At 47.4% G+C, this 10,112-nt stretch overlaps 1 protein-coding gene across 1 annotated transcript; it reads right to left on the reverse strand.

Moving 5' to 3' along the window:
- Positions 1-1,219: 1,219 nt before the first annotated feature.
- Positions 1,220-4,816, reverse strand: GJD4 (gap junction protein delta 4). Its single transcript, XM_003276046.4, has 2 exons — positions 4,511-4,816; positions 1,220-2,565 (listed from the first exon to the last, which is right to left on the reverse strand). The coding sequence occupies exons 1-2, from the start codon at positions 4,572-4,574 to the stop codon at positions 1,526-1,528; spliced, it is 1,104 nt and encodes a 367-aa protein (XP_003276094.1). The 5' UTR covers positions 4,575-4,816; the 3' UTR covers positions 1,220-1,525.
- Between the last annotated feature and the right edge of the window lie 5,296 nt (positions 4,817-10,112).

Below are 10,112 nucleotides of genomic sequence, written 5' to 3' on the forward strand. Positions count from 1 at the left end.
ACATCCGTGTGTCCCCAGGCAATCAGCATTAATTTTTGATATGGTTTGGCTGTGTCCCCACCCAAATCTCATCTTGATTTGTAGCTCCCGTAATCTCCGCGTGTTGTGGGAAGGAACTGGTAGGAGGTAATTGAAACATGGGGTGGGTTTTCCCATGCAATTCTCATGAGAGTAAGTCTCACAAGATCTGACTGTTTTATAAAGGGGAGTTCCCCTGCACATGCTCTCTTTGCCTGCTGCCATGTAAGATGTGACTTTGCTCCTCCTTCACCTTCTGCCATGATTGTGAGGCCTCCCCAGCCATGTAGAACTGTGAGTCCATTAAACTTCTTTTTCCACCGGGCACAGTGGCTCATGCCTGTAATCCCAGCACTTTGGGAGGCCAAGGCAGGTGGATCACGAGGTCAGGAGATCAAGGCCATCCCAGCTAACACAGTGAAATCCTGTCTCTACTAAATATTCAAAAAATTAGCCAGGCGTGGTGGCGGGCACCTGTAGTCCCAGCTACTCAGGAGGCTGAGGCAGGAGAATGGCATGAACCCAGGGGGCGGAGGTTGCAGTGAGCAGAGATCACGCCACTGCACTCTAGCTTGGGCGACAGAGTGAGACTCCAACTCAAAAAAAAAAACACAAAAAACTTCTTTTTCTTTATAAATTACCCAGTCTCTGGTATTTCTTCATAGCAGTATGAAATGAATGAATACAATTTTATTAAGGGGTTTGGAGAAGTTTAATGTCTATTTATGACATGCATAACAGATGCTTCTTTTATCCAAAGCTGAAAAACAAAAAAACCTCATGATAATTCACTAGAAAATATTAAACATTAATAAACTATACTAATGGAAGAAAACATGCCTTACATGAAACACATGGCAAAGAATTTGATAATAGAACCGGGAAAGTGTGGCCGACAGAACCATCTCACCATCATCAGAAAGCTGACTCCAGTTCATCACTTTAGTTTTGTTGGGGCATTTGAACATCATGTGCTTTTTTTTTTTTTTAATAAAATGTGTTATCTAAATTAAATCTGTACTGAGACTATATCGCCTGTAACATCCGTGTGTCCCCCGCCCTTCTGCCTGAGGACCTTCGTTGAGTGATGAGATTTTACAGGTGCCAAAGTGAGTGTGCATCAGCACAGGCATTCCCGTGTGCCAAGGACAGCCGGGCTCTCTCAGCTCTGCTTGGTGGTTTTTTTTTTTTTTTTTTTGACAGTGTCTCACTGTGTTGCCCAGGCTGCAGTGCAGTGCCATGATCTTGGCTCACTGCAACCTGGATCTCCCAGGCTCAAATGATCCTCCCATCTCAGCCTCCCAAGTAGCTGGGACTACAGGCGGGAGCCACTGTGCCCAGCTAATTTTTAGATATTTTATAGAGACGAGGCTTTCATTATGTTGCCCAGGCTGGTCTCAAACTCCTGGGCAAGGAGATATATTCTCAAACGATCCTCCTGCCTGGGCCTCCTAAAGCGTTGGGATTACAGGCGTGAGCCCCAGAGCACGGCCAGGTGCTGTTTTTTTCACACCCACTCAGACTTCCTGGCTCTCCGGTGGGGAGCACCGCCGGAGCTGGCAGGCGGGTCAGGGGGCTGCAGGCGGCTGCAGGAAGGGTGCGCGGCCAGGCGGCTGGGGGCTGCTGAGGGCTGTTCCTCGGATCCTGAGCCCCTGGGGTCCTGGGCAGCCTCTCGGTGGGGCCTGCCCCGGGGCTGTCTGCCCAGCTTTTCGCCAGCGGAGGATGTCACCTCACTCTCATCCTCATCCGGAATCTTCGTGTGCCCTGACACCCTGGATGTACCCCTGGGGCTGCCAGCCCCCTCCCCTCCGGCGCGTGCACCCGGGGGCGCAGGTGCCCCCTCTTCCTCCCGCCCACCCTCCTCGTCAGTCCAGCGTCCCTCGGCGTGGCCTGGGGCTCCGCTATGCTTCCGTATGGAGGGGCTCGTGGGGCGTCCCGGCCTCCTGCGCATCCGCCGCCGCAGGCTGCAGACCAGGTCCCCGAGGCCCAGCAGGAAAGACAGCGCGCTGACCGCCCAGAGGAACAGCATCAGCAGGGACTTCTCCGTGGGCCGCGACACGTAGCAGTCCACCACGCCCGTGCAGGGAGGGCGCGTGCAAGGGAACTTCTTCGGGGCCAGGAATCCAAAGAGAAAGTAGTGCAAGGCCCCGAAGGCTGCCTCCAGCAGGGTCCGGAGGAGGAGGTGGATGATGTAGCCGGCCGAGAAGTCGGGCACCTGGGGGCCGCCGCGCCCCCTGCATGGCCGCGGGCAGCGTCTCGCCGGGTCCCGGGGGTCGGGGAAGCGGCGGGGGCCCAGCGCGGCGAGCGCGGCTCCTCGGTGCAGGACGTAGACGCTGAAGACGGCGGAGGGGAGGAGGACGCACACGCCCTGGATCAGCCAGAACCGCAGGTGAGACACGGGGGAGAAGACGTCGTAGCAAACGTTGGCGCATCCCGGCTGCAGCGTGTTGCAGACAAACCTCTCCTGCTCGTCCTGGTAGACGGGTCGCCCTGCCAAGACAATCACCAGCATCCGCAGCAGCATCGTGAGGACGAACCAGAGCTTTCCTGGAAGAGAGGAAGCAGGCATGGCCTCATCACCCCGAATACACTGCCCTGAACAGCTTTAAAGTTTCTACTGGGGCTGAGATTGGGGAATTGAAACGTCAATAAGCATGTCTTTAGTTTTCTGTTTGTTTGTGTTGTCGTTGTTGTTGTTGGACACAGGGTCGTGCTATATTGCCCAGGCTGGTCTTGAACTCCTGGCCTCAAGTGCTCCTGCCGCCTTGGCTTCCTGAGTAGCTGGGATTACAGGTATGAGCCACCACACCTGTCAGCTTGTCTTTACTCACAGCAAGAGTATCAGGTAGTTCTTTTGACAAATATTTATTGAGCACTGAACATCCTTGTTTGTAAGATGCTTCAAGATGAGTATATTTTTAAAAAGGATTATATTAAAAGTGTTTTAATCTGTCTGCTAATTCAGACTTTTGGTAATGTCTCCTGGACTGATAGGTCCAGAAAGAAAGTTTGGCTGAGCAAATTAATGATTTAAATAAGATTTAAATTTTCTTCTTAGGAGAATAAGCCTTTTAAAAGAGGTTGGCTTATTTCTGTAACTGCCAATTCGAGCCGCTGATTTCAGTAAATCTTCTTACTTATGACAACAGTCCAGGGATCTCTATTTAATCACAAGGCTTGTATTTAATGTTAGTCTATGGCCCTTGAAATTGAATTTCTTTATGAACATTCCATTTTTCTGATTTTTTAATCATTCAGAATTCCTCTTCCCCTTTTCCAGTTATTAGGAATGAATAAGGCTTGTCTTTCTTCAATGTATTGTGAATGAATGACACCAAGCTAGAAAACCGAAATAACTGTCAAGCCCTGTTTTCATGGCACTGGCCAGCTGTCTCGAAACATGTTTAAAACTCAGCCAAAATAACTTGTGAATATTGTGTTTTGTGATGAGAGAAACATCGCCTGACATCAGAAAAACAAAACAAAAATAAATAAAGACAGTCAAACAAAGAATAATATCATTATGTGATGAGTCATTGAGTTGAACTTTTAACATCAAGTTGATTTTGTCTAAATCTACAAAATAATGAGCCAGAAAAGTATCAGCTGCATCTCTGGCATATATTCATCCTTTTCTGACCCCCATACCTCTCTGAAAATGTGAGTCATCTGCATTAAACAAAAATCTATTATTTTCTTTGTTAAAAAAATAAACTAAACTTGGGATTTGGTTTAAAGTGCACAAGAGAAATGGCTACCCCTTACAAATTAAGCTTCCGGGCCAGGTGTGGTAACTCACACCTGTAATCCCAGCACTTTGGGAAGCCGAGGCAGTTGGCTCACGAGGTCAGGAGATCGAGACCATCCTGGCTAACACGGTGAAACCCCGTCTCTATTAAAAACACAAAAAATTAGCCAGGCGTGGTGGCAGGCGCCTGTAGTCCCAGCTACTCGGGAGTCTGAGGCAGGAGAATTGCTTGAACCCGGGAGGCAGAGGTTGCAGTGAGCTGAGATCACATCACTGCACTCCAGCCTGGGTGACAGAGTGAGACTCTGTCTCCAAAAACAAAACAAAACAAATATTAAGCTTCCAGATAAAGCCTAAAGGCATCACTTTCTCATTAACATTTGCTGTTCTGTTCCTTTTCCTGGTAATGTAGCCACACCAGGGTTGCACACAAACACCCCTCCACCTGCTTCGGTCTTCAGAGTCAGCACCCCGGTGTCAGCACAGGACGGTCTGTGAGAGAACAATGTCACACGCAAGACTCCCTTCCATGATGGAGGAACCGCAGAACCATTCGAAGAAATTAGAAACCTCAGCTCTCTTTCCTCCAGAAAGGCACAGCTCTTTCTTTGGGGAGTGGGTGGACTTTCAGTGCCTGCACGCTGAAAATGAGGAAATACCTGGACCCTTTAAGAAGGACTCAATTCCACCATGGCAATGGAAATGGAAACAGTGCAGGAGTTTGGAGACGGTCCCAATACTCACCCACCATGGTCACGTTGCAGTTTAGTGTGATGATGAGAAACCCTAGCAAGTCCACGCCTTCCATGCTTCCAGAATGTCCCAGGCTCAGGCTGCAGGAGACACTGGAGGGCTGTGTTCTCCAAGAAGGTGGAAAAATCCTTGCCTAGATAAATGTCCTTTAACTACATAAGACTTAAAGGTGTGAGCTGCAGATAAGAAAGCAAAGGTTTGAGCCAGGAGTAGGAGGTGGGTTTTTCTGTTTCCAAGTTGAGTCGGCCCTAAGCCATTTGTTTCTGAGGCAAAACATTCCTGACAACTGCGGTGACCAGCAGAGCAAGCAGCAGTCATCTCTTATTGGGGGCTATTCTTACTCGCCTGGGATATTCCAGGCCTGTGGCAGCGCTCATATGTCCCCACCAGGACAGCCAGACGCTTCAGGATATAATAGCAGCAACTACTTTTAACCCAAGAAAGAAAACTTCTGCTAACTAGCCAAGTACATTTCTCTATTAAAAAGGCATTTGCTCTTTGAAAACATTTCCACAACTTCACTTGTGCAAGAAGCCCTTAAAGTGTTCATGTTTTGTCTTCTCAATCAAGCATGAATCGCCATGCCACCATCACACGAACCCACAAGGATCTCGCCCTTATTCTGAACTCCTGTATCATTGGTGCAGGCAGAAATCTGTATCTCAGTTGGATGTCTCAACTTTAGACCATGACTTGGTTATTCTCCTGCTGCTTCCTGTGCAGTGAGTGACAGCTCTTTGCTTGGAGACAAAAGCCTGGGTGCAAAGCCCGGGGCAGCCCCCTACTCACTGGGGAAGTCATTGGATCCTTCCAGATAGCCTCATCTTGCAATAAGGAGAATCATGCCATTCCACTTGCCATTTGTGGGAGGCTTATGTGAAATGATGGCGTAGAATAAGAGCAACTGGTGTGAAGTGGGTGTACGACAACCCATATCCGTGGGATTTCAATCCCTAACTGGCCTCTACGACCTTCACAGATTACATCTTCCCTTTGTATCTCCCAGCCCCATCTAGCCTGAAGCTGTTCCCATTGAATCTACTTAATAAATGTCTGTTAAATTTGTCATGAAATATCACGGTCTGGACCTGCTGACATCAATCACAGTTGCATCAAAATCCTGTCGCTGCAGCCACCTTCATATCTGGGAAGAACCCATCCTGCAGGGTTGGGGATCTATGATCAGGGTGGAAATTGTAAACTTTAAAAGGAATGATTTCAATTTTCCATGAAAGCTATTCTTTATATCCCCATCTTTTCTTCATTTCTGATCTATTCTTGACTTTAGTAATATCCCTAGAAAGATTCCCAGAAGAGTGCAACAAAGCTACTTTCATCTTTACTCACATGACACGCTCCCATCCACGGAAAACGTTTTGACCCCCTTGAAAGGAACAGTGGTTTTGCTATATTTTAGTCAAATGCTTCGACATGAGCAAGGAAATTTGAGAAATTGTAGTTAAGTAAAAATATTGAAATAGTCACAGGGTGTAAATATAAAATAAAGGAGAATTTGTCTCCTAATAGACTGCTCATGGTATTGGCTTTTAAAAAAAAAATGAAATATCAGGAAAGCAATTACTGAATCTTGCTGTGTGATAGAAATAGCCTGTCCCAAATGCGGAATAAATTAGCCCTGCGTGACTATGAGCAAATCACTGCAGCTTTTCATGCTTCGGTTTTCTCATCAGTGAAGCAGAAAAAAAGAACGTGTTCTTCACCCACTCACAGTGACTGTGATATGCAAAATGTGGCCAGAGATGTGAAAATGATTTTGAAATGTAAAGAATGACCCAGTGTCAGTGACAGGCGCTTCTCAGGGTCGGCTCCTCTGGTCCCACCCTTCAGGGCATCTTCTGAGCAGCCCATGCCCACCCACCTCCCTTCTCATCCTGGTCACCTTTGCTCTTCCTCCTTGAAGTCTACCCCATCCCCATTCCTTGTCTTTTTTCTCTTTCTCTTTTTTTCCTCTCTCCTGCTAGGTGACATTTTGCTTTACTTGGAAATCTAACTCTGGCCAGGCGCAGTGGCTCACGCCTGTAAATCCCAGCACTTTGGGAGGCTGAGGCGGGTGGATCACCTGAGGTCAGGAGTTCAAGACAAGCCTGGCCAACATGGAGAAACCCCATCTCTACTAAAAATACAAAAATTAGCCGGGCGTGGTGGCGGGGACCTGTAGTCCCAGCTACTTGGGAGGCTGAGCCAGGAGAATCACTTGAACCCAGGAGGCGAAGGTTGCAGTGAGCCCAGATCGCGCCACTGTACTCCAGCCTGGGTGACAGAGCAAGACTCTGTCTCAAAAAAGAAAAGAAATCCTAACTCTAGTGGCTACCTGAAGCTAGCTGGAGGTAAGGGAAGCAGAGAAGGTGGAGGCGTCTGGGCATCAACTCCCGACTCTCTATAAGAGCATCCCAGCACCGATGGGAAGGTTTCTGTATGTTTCTGTGGAGTAGAGAGAAGATGTGGGGAGTACTGTGTTCAACCCATGGCCAAAGAAACCAGCTGGGACTCAGGGGCTGAAGTGTACAAGATGCCAAGCTGGGATAGTTCACTAAACACAAGTGGTCAGCATGGGCCCTGTGGCTCACATCTGTAATCCCAGCACTTTGAGAGGCCGAGGATGGAGGATCACTTGAGGCTGGAAGTTCAAGTGATCAGCCTGGGCAACATAGGGAGCCTCATCTCTACAAAAATGTTTTTAAGTTAACCAAGTGTTGGCATGCTTGTAATCCCAGCTACTCAGGAGGCTGAGGTGGGAGGATCACTTGAGCCCAGGAGGTCGAGGCTGCAGTGAGCCATGATCATGCCACTGCACTCTACCTTGGGCCTCAAAGCAAGACCCTGTATCTAGAAAAAAGAAAAAAATAGTGTTAGCAAAAAGGAAAGAGAACAATAGCGTTACATGGCATTCAGCCTTGGCCTCACCTCTCTCTAGTGTAGTGACTTTGGCAAATTATTTAGGCCTCAGTTTTACCATCTGTAAACTGGGGTAATGATACTAAACCTACAGGGTTGAGAATTAGGGTTCATTTAAATAAGGTTCTAGCCATTATCTGCCCAGTAAGATGCTCTCAAAATATGATGAGTTCAGTCAATTCTCATTATTCATAGTAGCTATGTTTTAAAAAGTTACCACCAGCACTGCAATAGTGAATACTAGGGGCTCCTTGGGGAAATAACACAGTTAGGTGACAACACTTTCACCAACCAATTAACACATTGCCTTCTTTTATGCGTGTTTCTGTTCAAATAAACCTTATTTAATATATATTAAACGTATATTAACCCATTCACATTAAATCATGGCCCACAGCACTATCATTCACATCTGAACGAAACCCATCTAACACATGTACTTTCTCTGCAAGCCCTGGCATAGCCCTCCTGCACTCAGAAGAACCAGCCAGCACTCGTGCAGCACTGTGCTTGGGACCATTTTATTTTATTATTAAAAAAAATTTTTTTTAGAGACAGGGTCTTGCTCTGTCACCCAAGCTGGAGTGCAGTGACATGATCATAGCTTAGCTCACTGCAGCCTGGAACTCCTGGGCTCAAGCCATCCTCTGGCCTCAGCCTCCTGAGTAGCTGGGACTGCAGGGTTGCATCACCAAGCCTGGCTAATTTCTTAGTTTTTTGTAGAGATGGGGGTGTTGCTACATTGCCCAGTCTGGTCTCAAACTCCTGGCCTCAGGCAGTCCTCCTGCCTCAGCCTCCCAAAGTGCTGAGACCACAGGTATTTGCCACTAAACCCATTGGGGGCCACTTTAAATGGCAAAATCACCAACCAAAAGCACAAAAATGCAACAAACATGGCACTAACCAGACCTTGGAAGAAAGTACCCATTGACATTGTGAAAGCAGAAACAAGAAGGCAGGGCAGCCCCTGCTTCCACCCCAGCTGAGAGCTCATGTGTCAGGCGACGCACATTTCCCACCACTCTGCATGTGTCCACGAATGGTGGAGAAAGTCTTATGAGTATTTGTTTGGGGATTATGAATAAATTTTAGCAAGTAGATGAACTTGCAAATAAGAAATCTGTGAATATGAGGACTGACTGCACTTAATAGAAGGATCAACTAGCAAGAAGAGCAGCTGAGTCCCAGGAAGGGCCAATTCAGAAGAGAAACGGGTCCCTGGGAACCCCAGGGACTCAGAGTCACAAAAATTGGAGGAGGATCCAGGCTCCAGACCCCACCCTCTTACTCCTGCTTCACTGAGAACACCTCCACTACTGTCTGTGTTGTCTTTTATGCTTTGGCCAAGACTCCCCTTGGATAAAGGGTTCTGCATCTAAAAAGGAATGTTGAAAAAGAGACGGTCTCTGTGAGAATTATTATGAGATGCAGCTTGATATCAAGGTTAAGGACAGAGGCTCTGCAGTCTGACCTCCTGGATTAAAACTTCAGCTTCTTGACTGTGTGATTGTGGGGAGTCACTTAACTCAGTGTCTTCACTGTAGAACCACGGTTCCCTACCCCCTAGAATGATAGCGAGGAAAATGCCTAAAGGCTAGAGAAAGGTGCCTCACCAATAATGCACACCCAATCACTGGCTTTTCATTTTTATTACCTGCCAAGAATTATGTACCAGCGAAGATGCAGGAGGCTTGGAGTGACTTTTTCTCGATGATGGGTGCCCCAGTACTGGTGGGAAAAGGGCTCCCAGGGAAATAGAGTTCACTTTCTGGAGGGCCAGGAAATGATAGTAACTGTTTTGTTTTGTCGTGTGTGTGTGTGTGTGTGTGTGTGTGTGTGTGTGTGTGTGTTTAAGGAATCATTTATCTGATTTGAGAAATATATGTTTTCATTGTTATCAAGATGTAAATGACTTTTCCAGGACTGTAGACAGAAAGCAAATACTTAGCAGCTGCACCAACACAACAGTTTAATCATGCCTACAGTTGCATCTCATCTGCATATGCAAATCTACCCCAAAAATAGATTATACTACTTTCCTGTCAATCTAGTTTCCCACTGGCACAGGTACTGTAGGGTGAACCAGGTCAGTGCCATCCCACCCCAGCCACACTCACAGACTCCCCCTCACAAGACTTAGAGCTAAAAATTAACCACTGGTACAAGGAAGAAATTTTCTATTTTCTTCAGCTGAGCCTTTTCCTGCTCTTAAAGTCCCCAAACTGTCGTTCTTGGACTGCATTTTCAATTCCAGTTCAACTCAACTGCACAGCTCCCCAATGTCTTCTCTCTACCAAGACAGCTTTCACAGTGCCCCCTGGAGTTTTTTGAGGCAATTGGGCTGGTTCTTCTACACAGAGAGACATAGCTTCTCTCCCAAGGGAGGAAAAGAACTTCCAAGCACTGTTCCCACCTCCGACAGTCCTAAGATCTTCCAAGAGGCACTGAACGGACACAGATTCGTTCTCTCAATCATACCAAAATGAGGCCTCCTCCCCAAGCCACAGGAGGGCATGCTGGCCAAAGAAGACCCCAGAGGAAAGTGCTGAACTAAACAACTGCCTATTAGATGCAGGCAGGTCAGATGAGGCTGCAGGTTGATAGACATCTCACTTGTGAGGTGTGCATCAATGCGCTAAATCACATTCCCCAAGGCAGCAAAGACAGGCCCCAGTGG

This window comes from Nomascus leucogenys, chromosome 18 (assembly GCF_006542625.1).
Source record: "Nomascus leucogenys isolate Asia chromosome 18, Asia_NLE_v1, whole genome shotgun sequence".
NCBI classification, from domain to species: domain Eukaryota; kingdom Metazoa; phylum Chordata; class Mammalia; order Primates; family Hylobatidae; genus Nomascus; species Nomascus leucogenys.